General features: G+C 41.5%; 1 protein-coding gene across 1 annotated transcript in view; it reads right to left on the bottom strand.

Annotated features, from left to right (window-relative positions):
- Nucleotides 1–10,067, bottom strand: part of LOC128894757 (uncharacterized) — a 356,479-nt gene extending 346,412 nt beyond the window's left edge. Inside the window, exon 1 of the mRNA XM_054156731.1 lies at nt 9,864–10,067. Coding sequence (XP_054012706.1) covers nt 9,864–9,935 — 72 coding nt within the window. The 5' untranslated portion in view covers nt 9,936–10,067. The remainder of the gene's footprint in view (nt 1–9,863) is intronic.
- Between the last annotated feature and the right edge of the window lie 3,780 nt (nt 10,068–13,847).

The following is a 13,847-nucleotide window of genomic DNA, read 5'->3' as shown; positions in this document are numbered from 1 at the left end:
GCGAACCGAGAAGAGAGACCAAAGGCATCGCGGCGACCGGCGTCGTCGCGATATGGACTCGAGACAATGCCCATTCCTGCCGTGAAATTCTCTTAATTGCGATTAAAGTTTTTGCCGCGTTGGGCAGGAAGTCCTGGTACGGTTTCCCTCGACGCTAGACGCACAAAGGCAGCGCTAGATACGACGACGTGGGATCAGTGTCTCTCAAACGTATCGACAGGAGCCTCTATTCTTCCAGAAAATAGAAAGAGGGACTGGATAGGGCCCGGTAGCTTATGGTGATCGATTTAGACCTTGCGCTTGGCGATAGACGAGGAGATAGGTCCCAGGTTAAGAGAACGAATTCGTGTGGAACGTTACGTGCATTTGGGAGACTTTTTGGAAGGTAGATTTGTTTAATTAATGATGTTATGGCAAATTGCGAGTGAATGTTATGCGAGGTAGATGTTTTGTATCGGAGTGATTACGTGAACAGTTCTTGAAAGTGTGCTTGTTTTTAATTGGAGTGTAAGAATTTAATTGGCACGTGCTCTTAGAAGCTTTTCTGTAAGTGACTGTACTGAATGAAGTATAATGATATTATTTTTTCTTTGTGTTATTGTACGTATATGTTCTTTGCAAGGGATCCTATCACGTGGACCCTGAGTTATGGCAATTTCATACTCCTCTAACGTGTCCATTTAGGATCCCTTCGTTCTCATAAAAAGAAAAGATGCATTACCATACAGAATGTATCGTAACCTGTGGGGGCCAACTTCGATAGTAGATTGGAGACGCTATAGCAATGAAAAAGATCCTTATTGACATGTACCCTACTTGACCTGGTTTCCGAATTACAGCAACTTTTATATTTTATGCTCCAGTCTCTCAGAGTGGAAAAATGAAAGATCCCTGAAAACGTGTTGGTCTCTACTATCCATCATATCTCTATTTTAGGAATGGTCACTTAAATAATCATGAAATTTGATGCAGAGGCATCTAATGTATGGAACATCAAGACCATTCAATAAACCATTCAGTGAACAAATTAAATTGAACAAATTCTGTACGTTTGAACGTGTGTTTGCATGTCCTCTCTGTGATCATTTGCATCCAAGGAGAGACTCGACAGAAAATCATGAAATTTAATACAACTCGTACTCGTAAGGGATTTCTCCCATTAAATTCTTGATTTATTTTGCAATGGCTGATATCAGCATACGAAATACCGTATTTTTTTTTTGTACTAAAAGTTCGTAAACCACTAAACGCAAAGAAATTCCTGTACGTTCACAAACTAATACCGGGAAAGTTGCACGAACGACGTAGTCAGGCTTTTTTCGACGAAATTTGCATACCACCTTTCTCTGGTCCGCACGAACGGGGGAAGTCGGCCGTCTAGGAGTGCGCTCGATTAATTAGCGGCGAAAGTAAGTGAAATTGCACGCGGCGCGGTGCATTACGACAGGAGCATCCCTGTACACACGAACTCGAATCGATGCATCCCACCGTTTCCGCCGTCGACCAGACTAAATGCCATGCCCATCGTGTATGTATTATTCTTTTTTTTTTCTCGGTTAATCGTAATCGTTCATGTAGGCCGCGAGAAAAATGAAACGAGTCCGCCATTTAACCCGCATTCTTTGCTCTATTTGGAGCCTTCGTTCTCAGATCAAACTCTGTTGTTTCATTGTGATTCAACCGAGCAGCTGCTTCATTATCGACGACACGGTAATGTCTCTCGCGAACAACAATTGGAGTTGTTTGCTGGAAACGAATTCGTTCAACAAATACTTCTCTGGGAGAGAATTTTTTTTATTTACGGTTTCAACTAATTATTTTTGTATTCCTCGGTAGTGGTATGCAATGTTAATGTATATTATAGAAAATTTAAGTATAAAGAGAGGTGCGTTATAAAATAATTTGTTTACAATCTAAAATTCTAACATGAATAAAGTTGAAATTATTTTAAGACTTAGAGTGTACTACATGTTTCGTATTAAAAATTGTTTATCTATATTCAAAGCAGAACCTTTACTAAAAAATTTTCATTTCTCAATTAACAAGATTACGTTTGAATGTGTCACACATAAAAATATAAGCTAAAATATTTATCCCTTTAATTCGTCATACACAGATTAAATAAAATTATCTAGCCTGTAGTACAAGAGTAACTTGGATCAATATTTTATCCTGTCGTGGTAGATTGCCATTATATTTCACTGCCAAGGAGAACCAAAATAAATAGTTTGAAACGTGCCCCAACGAAACGCTCATAGGCAGTCTTGTTTAACAAGTCTTTTACGAGTGTTGCTCTTTCCCCGTGTCCTCTCTACCTTGGGCAACGATGACTAGACAGTAGCAGGGCAACGTGTAAAGTCGTAACTCAAGATATCTTTCAGAGTACAGAATTTTAGAGGCTCGCGTTAGAAAAGGAGCAAGGGCAAATATGTGCCAGGCAATATATCTGTGTCAACGTTAACCGCATGCGTGACGTTCGATAAACACTGTCTGAAGTCCACGCCACATGCTTACAACAAAGATCGCCTTTATGGAGCAAGAAAATTAACTTCTATGGTTGTTGCGAACGGTTTCATAAGAAACTGTGCATATTAAGCAACAGGCTGTGCCAATCAGTCGCGAGTTTGCGAAGAGCGAACGAATAATCCAAGTTGACGGCAGGGTAAATTGTATCGACGATTAAACGGATGTGTAAACTTGTGTTTTTCCACAAAACATCGCCCCAAACGAAGCATGATATTCAGAAACGATATTCAGAAACATTAAAAAAAAAAATCAAGATCACAAGTTATTGTTCTTCGTCACAGAGGTTACCCACCGCTTATCTATCATTTTCGTAACACTCTGAACCGAATAATGCCGACAAATGGCACGGTGCAACGTGCGCTGAAACGGTGGACAGAATGCGAAGCTCGTTCGTTCAACTGCGAGACTCATCTCACATGGCTGATCCGATTTGCAACGGCCATGAACGTTAACAATAGCGATTAAACAGCCATCGATCAATCTGTCCGCCTACATTCGTTCAAAGGAAACATTCTTTCTCGGTGTGTTTCCACGTTCGATTCGAGAGCGCCCCCGATAACGGAACAAATTATTCCAGATACGCGAGGAAGCACCCCTAATCGTGGGCATAGCCGATATCGAGGGGGCAATTAAATTAGCGCCGAGATCGGCCAATAAAATAAACAACGGAGACGATAATTCTTAACCCTTCGCCGCGGGAGAACGATAGCGAACGGCGCAAAACATCGCGAACCGTGAAAAAACGTGGCGCTATTGTGTTCGACTTCTCCAGGAACGAGCTGGCGTAGCATACTTATCGATGACGAATGCTGTTGACTATTACAATTGTCGAGTGATAGATGAAGAGTTCAAGACCTGCGTTGGCGGGTCTTCTTCTGGGAGCATTTAAGAGAAGTTTGCCGTGGGAAAGAGTGATTAGAGAGAGACTGTAGCCTGGGACTACGTCCAGAAAGGAGATGGTCCTTCGAGATGGCGCCAGAGACCATCTTCTTGTAGGAGGACGCTTGCTTGATTGGTTTTTTCAAGTACATAACTGTAATATTATTTAATTTAGTGAAACTTCTTGAATAGACATAGATGGCACGAATATTTATGGGATTGACTGTATCTATCCTTATAAAATCAGATATTTCGTATGGAACAAGCTAATACATTATCTAGTATCTATCACAAAAGATGATCAGCGCAGCACATTCATCCTTTAAGATCCCTTTACATGAATTCTCCCTCAAACACAACGTATGCAACAACCACTCCGCACAAGACCGAACCCAAGTCCTTGAAACTTAGCTACAACATAGTAGCCAAGCTCTGTACACGGTGATCCTCTCAGTTCTGTATTACACATATCCACTTAGTCCTATATCGAACTATAATCCCCAATAATCGCCAATGAGAGAAAGGGCCTGGAGATCGCCGTCCCACAGGGCTCAGCATCTTAATAAATTAAGTGCACCGGTTCCCCCGATGGGGTACGAGGGCAGAAAGCCAAGAGAGGGGGACATTTAACCGAGAGATAGACCCAGTCGGCAAGAAAGGAGCGGTAGGCGGTCAGAATCCCCGGCGAGGGGTGCGGGGGAGGCTGGCGGCGGGGGTGCAATTCAGTTTGCGGTCGTCGAGTCAGGTTACGTTAGGTTAGTCCAGCGGTTGGTCCCCGTGACCGTGAACCGCGGCTGACCTGCGACACAAACACCGCCTCTCTCTCATCCCGGCTCTCCCCGGCTCTCTCGCTTTACTCCCACCTTCCATAAATCTACCTGCACTACATCGCGTCTCGTTCCACGAGCGAAAACCGCCTCGGCTCCACTCTCGTCTCGCATTGTGCGCTCTTCGGGATCCTCGAGTGATAAATACGCGCTGGCCACCCCCTCCTGCCCGTTTCACTCTATCGCGGTATTTGTCCACCTCGAAACCACGCTAGCGCGAAACCGTTTTCCGGTTTTATCGTTCTTAACGGCGACTCGAACCCCGAGCGGAGACATCGACGCGTGGGCGTGCTGATCTATTTCGATCTTCTTCGTCGTACGTTCCGCGACAACGGGGGCCGTTATCGCTCTTAACTATTGGCGGAGATCGACGCCACGGCGAGATTTAAGGGGTGAAACCACCTTAAACGCGCGAAAATCGTAGTTATACTGAACGATTTGTTTTTTTTTTTTTTTGGGGAAAGAATTTACTTAATAGAAGGTCTGTTTACTGGTGTTTATTACACATGTACTGAGTGGTAAAAAGAATTATTTTTATTTAGAATTTTTAAAGGAAACAGCGATGTTGGAGTCATCGAAGCGAATTAGAGACTAGAGAAATGCTCCACAACGGAGATTTGGTGAATTAATTAGAAGAAAACAGCATCTATGCCCGGACTTTTCCTTGTATAATAAATGACTTTCGTTTAATAAATAACATTCGTTTTATTCGAAAAGAATGTAAATGAGGAATTGTAAAAGATGAATGTTCATCTTTTCTGATAAATACTAGACGATGTATTAGCTTGAAAGTTGCCTAATCCCATTCAAATATTTGGCAAACTACACACCCTATCCTTATCCCTACCCTGATAAGTTCCGTAACAAGCAATTAATAGCTCAAAGTTGGCATTGGAGGAAGGACCGCCAACCTTGGTCACATCGCGTGAAGGTCTGCTCCGCAAGGACGACGAAAGACTATGCGTAGGATGACGCTCCATAAGTTACGGAGCTTCTATAGAGCAATTGTGGACCGCCATATTTAGGCCGAAATTTTTCTATAAATGTTTAAAGGTATCCGAACGTAAACAAGAAAAGAAATAGCTTTCCTTGTGGATTGTAATTGTTTACGCTTACGTTATGTGTATTACGTTTCTACATGTTTTTTAATTTAATTGAACATTATTTTAATTGAGCGATTCATTGAAATATAAAATTAGTAGCACAACGCTAGAATATTTCGAACTAGATTTCTGAAACGAAGTCGGTTAAAAAAGAATGAAGTGGAGACATATTTGTGTGTTCGGTGATCTTGCTTACGAGATCCGACGAGATTTATTTATTCAACTTTTTTCATTGTTTTCAGACGCTGAATCAATTCGTGAAATATCGTGGTGTATCTTGTGTATAAACAAAGGGGCGATAATTATAAATAGAAACTATTTGGTAGCAAGAACGGCGAAATCTCGTCGACAACAGTAAACCGAAACCAATTATGAATTCATACATGCGAACCATGGAGCGATAATTGAATCTGTTACTACGTCTAGGTTATCATGTGAAACTGTAATTTAATAAGCGCGATGTGTAAAGTGGATGATAAAATAGTGAAAAGAATGAAAAAACTAATGTAACAAAGGCTTAAGCGAGGAAACTAAGATGGAATAATAAGAGTCGTGATGAACGTGGGAAGGTCGCGTGGAAGAACCTAAAATAGAGGTCGAAACAATGTTATATTCAACGTGGAAAATCACCGCCTATCAGAGAAGAAATCACTCTACTTCCTGATTTTAACTTGAATGCCGCGACTATGGATACATCGTCGTATGCAGAATTGTGGGAGGTTTAAATCATCACATTGGTGGTATTAAATTCGTTTACAAAAATATAGGACTTCAAAGGTATTTCTATTCTTTGTTCTGATTTTTATTCTATGGTTGTAAAATATTAAAAGCAGCAACCTAGATGGTTAAATTAGTTTTAAGAAATAAAAGTTGGATATCACTCCACCTTAAACAGTAAGGAATTATACGCACAGATGAAAAATTAACGTAGAAAACACCAACTAGGGATTCGGTGAAAAATAGTCGACATTCATGTCCTAAAATAAAAATTTAATATTGCATAAAATCTACTAAATCTAGAAATACCAAAAATCCATAGATCAGTTTATAATTAAATCCCCAACGAAAACAGTCTAGTTCGGCCATTTTTAGACCTCTGCTTCCTTTCATTTCGTAGCTCGAACATAGTGCTCCCGTTATTTTAACATAAAACAATCGTTTGCATCGCTGCGGAGTGGATCGTCTACCGGACGGATCAAAGTAATCCAATCCGACACGTCGTAAATTGCATTGCACCCTTCCCCACCCGTTATATTTCCCTTCCGCTCTGGTGTACGAAATTTATTAGCAGGGTGTGCCTTTGGGTACACAGACCGGCCATCGGGGAACCTCTTTTCCTTGATTGATTAAACACGCCTCGCGAGGCCTGTCGACGGCGTGTTCACCGCGACCGGCCGACCCGTTCACCAGGAAAATTTAATAACAGGATCTATCGACAAATTAGACGCGGCCATTCGTCGACGGTTACCTGGTGGACATTAATCCGTAAGTAGGCGCGCTCGTATCGGTAATGGAGCCTCGATTATACGCGATGAAAGGCGTTTTCGAATCGATTGTTCGCCCCTTTGTAAGAATAAATCTTCAACGTTTGGATTCCAAAGAAAATGATCAATTAGATTTAGGGAGTAGGAAAGTTGGAAAGATATTAAATGAATATATTCTTTAATATTTGCTTCTTAGTTTCGTAGTCTTGGAATTTTCATCCCCTATCGAGAGGTACAGCAGTAAGGAGCCAAAAGAAATTTTTTTAAACGAAAACTTTACATGAATTTTTGTATATGATTTGTTTCAGAGCTGTATGAGTTATTAATTACGCTTTCCAGAGGGAGTTTATTAGACGCTTCAATTTGGGGGTAATCGTACCAAATCGAAAAAGAACAGTGCAAACACGAATTGATTATCATTAGACTATTACTGGCTATCATTGGACGTATTCAACGATGAAAACAGCCCGTAGAGGAATCCTTGTTCGATGGAAAATCAATGAACCGTGCACACATCCGATCGATCATGGTACCCTGATATAAATCGACAGGCTGTGAGACGATACAAAAAGAATCGGTACGCGAGCTGGACGGCAATTATCCAATTACCGTGCCCGTATTAGCTTCGGTTGCAGTCTAATAATTGCACCGACGCTGCAACGCAGCGACCTTTCTGCGAGGCGCGACGCAGCCATCAATTTAGATCCGGTCGATCGTGAACGAGGAGATCGACTCTGGTGGATCTTGGCGAATTTCAATTTGGAAATCATCCCTTCGATCCTGAATTAGATAGATACTTGAACGCATTACTTATTTTGCTAGTAACGTAAATTAAAATCAATTATCCGTTACATTTTTTTCCATACATTCATTTTATAAGCAATAAAATATATCATTTATCTCAGCAATGTTTCTTTCGTTCCTCTATTTCTGTACCGACGAAGCCTAGAAAATAACCTAATTGCCACAGGATTGAAATAAAATATCCCATTTATCCCTGTATCGCGTACTTCGTAAATTCCAATATGGCGCGCCATCTACCGCTTTATCGATACCTGCAGAATTCTCCTAATTGCTATAGCACTGAAATACGATACTTTATCTATCCTCGTCTCCTATACTTCGTAAATGTCAATATGGCTCGCCACCCTCCGCTTTATCTACGACTACAAATTTCTCCTAATTGCTACATATCCCGTGTTTCATCTTTCGAATATACCAAGATGCCGCCTTAACATAATAGCCGAGGGACTAATATCGTAACGATATTTTCGATACGACGTAATGGAATGTCATTTCAAAAATTCCACACAATTTGCTACTAAAATCCACCTCCCCTCTGCAGTTCGATCTAAATAACAGTTAAATTAAACTAAGTTAAAGAATTCAACAACATCAAACCAGTAGAGCTCAACAATCACTAGCAATCGCTCACTCCTCCGCGATTCAAAGTCCCAAAATTTTAAATCTCCCCTCCATAGAATGTTCCAAGGCCAAGGTCATCGATGAAGGAATAAATTTGGGTGGACGATTAGCATAGTTTCACGTAGGCTGTTATTCCGACGATTATTTCGCAGCGTAAGACCAGACTCGATTGTTCGAGAAGCGCGAGTCGCGGAGGGAATCATTATGGCCGAACCGTGCGCAATTTTCATTCCGAGCGCAGCTTTCCGGTCGGCTCGTTGCATAATCTATTCATTGGCTACCACAATTACAGTGGCCGTTTGACGCCAAGCCCCGGCGAAGTTCGACCGTAAAATTCTGACCTTGAGAATTACGATGCAACGTTTTATCTCCGCGATGGAAACTCGCCCCTAGCTGTGTGGTTTCGCCTCTGCTCGCGAGATGAGCATTTGCATCGCGCAACAACCTCACGCACGCACGCACGCGCATAAAGTGCACGCATACGGCGCCAAATTACGAAGGCCTCGTGCAACACTTAAACCTACGTGCACGAGAAGTAATACCCTTCGTTTCCGAGAGTAAAAATGTTATGGGGTTTCGTCTTGAAACCGTTGCCACGACTCATCAGCGAGTCTACAAAAATTTCTCACCACCTGCAATTATTTCCTTTCTTGGGCTCGTATTAACCCTTTCCTATTTGGAGTGGTATTTGAAATTGCGTGTATTATACGAATTCATGTTAACCCTTTTCTGTACGAATTCTATTCGTTTCTCTTTTAAAAGTTAATTGTATTAAACTAGGATTGGCTATAGATCAGAGGTAGTAGCTAGATAGGAACGAACGATTGGCCTCAACGCAAATGATATTCATTTTTTTAACGTATGGTCCTGTGAGTCTCAATTGTAGTTTGGCCAACGACGACCAGATATATTCACTAGGACATATGTACCACCAGGATCGAAAGGGTTAAAATTGTTAACTAATGATACTAAAATATTTTAAAGTGTAAACTTGTAAGTAAATATTAATTGTTACTTCTTATTAATTACTCGAAAAGCGTGTTTTCTTATTGCATATTGTTGAAGATTATTTATAGTAAGCCAATTTTTCGAAATTTGTTTATCTAATATTATATAATACTACTTTATTCATCATGTATATATTGATTCTGAGACTATTATTTTTAATGAATTCTTAATCGAAATTCATCCCTACGTCATCATCCCACCTTCCCATTTTCCTTCGTACAAATACAGAATAAATTTTTCCCTCTATTTTATAAAGAAATACGTACATTCCCCAATAAATAACTCTTGAACCCATTCAAATTTTTGATATTTATCAAGAATAATACGAAATGTTATTACTAGACTACGGATCTTTATGCATTTATTTTGTGAAATTTTATGGAAATTTTAATGTGCAAGAACCTACGAAATGCAAACAATACGCAAGAATATAAAAAAGATTGAAAGTAAAGTTCACGTTGTAACATTTGCAGAATAAAATAAATTCCTATTCAGGTTAAATTTTTGTAGGCACGTTTGCGAAGATTTTATTTTGCATAAAGATCCACGGTCTAATTATTACAAACGAGGCAAGTCAAAATAAACTTTCGTCTATGTCATACAGCACTCACCGGCAGATTCCTGATACCAAGCCGCACCTTGGAGTATTTCTTCATGAAGACCCGCCACAGCACGTAAGCCATGACTATTATCCGCGTTTTCGTTTCCCAGTGGTTGCCTCGAAGCTTCCTGGCACTCGCGTTTCCCTTTTCCCGCAGCAGCTTCGTTGGTTTAACCCTTCAACGTTCGAACGCACGTTTCACTGTCCACGCCATTACGACCGTTCGATTATCGAAATAACTCGGCATCTCGATCGCGAGCGCGCTCGAGACAAGGACAGCGCGAACACGGTTTTCGCGGGAAAAAAGTACGATACGAAATTCCTGCTAACGGTTATTGAACGATGTTCGATAAACTGTCACTGCTAGTCGAAGCCAACGATCGTCGATTAGAGAGACAGCAACACGTGTCTCGTATGGTTTCACGAGAGCTACAGGTTACCGACAATGCACCTCGATTCGAAATGAAAATCGACTCGAAGAACTTCACAGCGTTTCGATGACAGGAGATTAAATGCACTCACCACTTCTACAGAAACACTGCACAAATTTACTTCCATTGACAGAGGACTTCTGTCCTTAGCAGACAATTTTCTACTTTATTCTCTTTGTATTCTTTCGCGTATTGTTAACAAATTATACCAGGCTACGGGACACCTGTTGTCGGAGCAACGTACGTTTTCGATCTCGATATAACCTCGCGCCACTGAAAACTATAATTTCGCGACAGCACTCCCGTTCAGAGCGAGCATCGCTCGAAATCAATGAACACCGTTCGCGCGTTAACAGAGTGAAATAAACTGTACGGAGTCGATGATCCTCGCACAGGCGTGATTCGATCTATTGCATAATTCATTATAATGTTCTGCCGGTAATTGCGTCTCCCTCTACCGACGTGCACGCCACTCGGATGCTACCGACGCGCGCAATGTAACCGATAAACATCGAGGCTGACGGTCGTTCGATGGATTGCAATCGCCCGCGTGTATACAAATGCAACTGCAGTCCTGCATCCGGTCTCTGCGAAAAAGTAAACAGAGACGGTCACGTGTCAAAGAATGAACTTAACCTTGGGACGCGCCGTGGCTGCGAGACTTGAAAGAGAAACAAGTGTAAAAATTCGAGCAACGAGACCCTCTCGATCGTCGTTCACGAGAGATCGCACTGACTACGGAGCACACCGATCGAGACAATGTCGATAATCGTCGAGCATCACTCCAAAACAATTTCTATCCGTTTTATATACTCCGCAGGATGCACGAGGATTTTTAAACTCACGACGCGCATAGAACCACCCGTGCGCCTGACGGCACTCGCTGCCGAGATATAACTGACACGACACACGCAACTGCCTACTCTCGCGCTCGAACCTTGGAACGACGAAACGGAACGTCCGGAACGCCGGAACTACGGAACGATGTATACCTGGATCGCGTTTCAGCGCGACTTTAGGCGCGCCTTAACCACCCGACCCCGCGTTAAATACAAATGGAGGGCGTGCTCCTGGTCGGTGCGTCACTAATGTCTGCGGTTCGGTGAACCCTTGTATCGTGATCCTTCGATATTCTTTCTGCTTCGGTTTGAAAGTTGTAGGGAATTAGGAAAATGACAAAAAAAAATGCAAGAATACCAAATCTTTAAGTACAATTTAATTAAAAAAAAAAAAAATAATAATACAGCCTCTGGGAAAAATGTGACACAAGTAGTATTAGAAAATAGCTTTAAAAAATAGCTTCAAGAGGCGACAAGTATTATAAAATGTAAGCGCGAAAAGAACATTTATAAGAAAATTAGAAGGCAAGAAAATAATGTAACAGGAAATGTGCCAATAACTTTGTAAAAAGTTCACAATACAAACAAATAAAAACAAGTTGTAGAGAAAAACGGAGCAGTATTTGAATGTTTAATGTAATAGATCCTCTCCCTTGAGTGGGTGTTTCCCAAAGTAACGACGGTGATTCTTGAAAAAAGGGTGAAGAATGTGAGTAAATTAAACTTTCCTCGTGTTTTTTTATGTTCTCGGGTACTGTAAGTATTTTTTAACGGATCGCGCGACGAATGTCTTCGCATATCATGTTACCATCCCGGTTAATTTCACGCGAATCGACTTCTGCTTCCCTTCGCGAACTGTTTACTAACTGACTGAAAGAAAAAATAGGAAACTAAAATGAACGATCGTTTGACGAGCGATATAACGCCGGCGATAATAGTGGAAAGAGTTTAAAGCGGAGCAGCGTGTCTTACGGCGCAGCCAAAACAAACAGAGCTAAACAAGCGGAAAGGCTCGATGCCCTCGCCCTACACGTGCCCACTCTTGTTTACATACGTTTGTTTTCGCTTGCTGCACTGGCGTCCATTTCGCTGCTGCGTTATGCGACTGCGTTACGATCTCCGCAGACGTTACATCCACGCCAATTGATTTATCAGTCGATAAAACTTTCCCGAGCCACTTTCGTTAACGAGACCTAATCGTTGCCGCAATTAGGACGAGTAAAAGTCTGCCATCGACTATTGCAACCGCTGTCTCTATTCTCGTTACGTCATCGATTCCATTTTCTATTTTTCCACATCCGCTTGACGTTGCAACATTTTTTTTTTTAAATGACGTTACGGCAATTGGCACGTTAGAATGTTAATGACACGTTACGAGAAACGCAGTAATATGTTCGTCGATCAATTTATCGAGCGGTTGAACGATTCGTGCGGTTAGCCGTGGAGAAAAAGCTGGAGCGATATCGTAAAAGACATGGAACGCTGCAAACCGCGGCACTTCCTCCGATGGGAATTCTGGATCATGGATTGGGATAGTACAAATAATAAAAATCCCGAGTTTATTCATTCCCAATGTTGCTCTGGGTTCATTCAATATTTTTTCTAACGAATAAAAAGTGTCCAGAGTAAAATTTAAAAGGAAGGCGGTCTCCAAGGAACTATTAACTTTTTTATTTATCTGTATCGTTAAAATTTATTCTTTACGAAGGAGGGTGCAAGAAGATGGCGGGCGATGGAAAGAGACGTAGAAAAGTACTTGAAGGTAGACAGCGCGTAAAGATCACCGAATGATTCAAGATATACGAGGCGACGTGAGCTCCAACGACGCCATTACCTGGTGAATCTTTAATACGCGAACGTGCAGCCCTCGCGTGCCATGAATTTCGCCTTAACGTGTCTTACCACCGTTGAAATCGTAATTTTTGTTATGAGAAATGACGGTTTGAATCGTTAAGAATATCACAAAGAGTCTCATTCAAAGAATCTTATCGATGATAAAAATGATAACGAGTGGAGTAACAATCTATTTGATTTTACCTCAAATATTGCTGGTCCAATTTCGATGAAATTTGGCACTGATAGTCTTAAACGCATTGGGTATCGTGCTTGTTCTCAAATTGTAACGAAAGTATAGTTGGTAAAGATATGGTATGAAGCTTGATAGTAAAGCTTTCTGGCAACTCAAGGCCATTGAATTTGAAGAGATCAAAATAAGGGGACCATGAAAGTTGGTTTGCTTTTAAATGCAAAAATGTCTAGAATGTATAAAATTTGTATAATTCCTCGGCAGCAAACGATAGAGAATACCTCAATGCATAATAACGTTGCTCAACTCTATTGCTCGCGTTCTATTTTTTTTTAAATATTCGTTGCTTCTCCAGGCAAACATCAAGGAATTGCACACTCGTTGAAGCACATTTTTAGAGTGGAGAGGTTTAAAACGGAGCTGGGGAAACGGACTCACCGAGGAGGAGCAAAAAGGGAGGCCACTTGGTGGAAGAAAAGACACGGACCCTATAGCAAAATGGTTTTCTTTCACGATTAGCGCCGGTGTCGCGATACTTCCGCTCTGTCTCCACCTCGCGCCACATCCTATCACCTTTTACTTCTTCCCCTCTTTAATATTCAGCCACCGTTCTCGTAACCTGCGTTGCCCCGCGCCAGCGAGCCGCGTTTACACGCGGCGTTGTATGCGTTCACGGTTGCGTGTCGCTATGCACGGTG

This window comes from Hylaeus anthracinus, unplaced genomic scaffold, assembly GCF_026225885.1.
Source record: "Hylaeus anthracinus isolate JK02 unplaced genomic scaffold, UHH_iyHylAnth1.0_haploid 4, whole genome shotgun sequence".
Taxonomy (NCBI): Eukaryota; Metazoa; Arthropoda; class Insecta; order Hymenoptera; family Colletidae; genus Hylaeus; species Hylaeus anthracinus.
The sequence above is the reverse complement of the archived record's forward strand: the minus strand, read 5'-3'. Positions and strand labels throughout refer to the sequence as shown.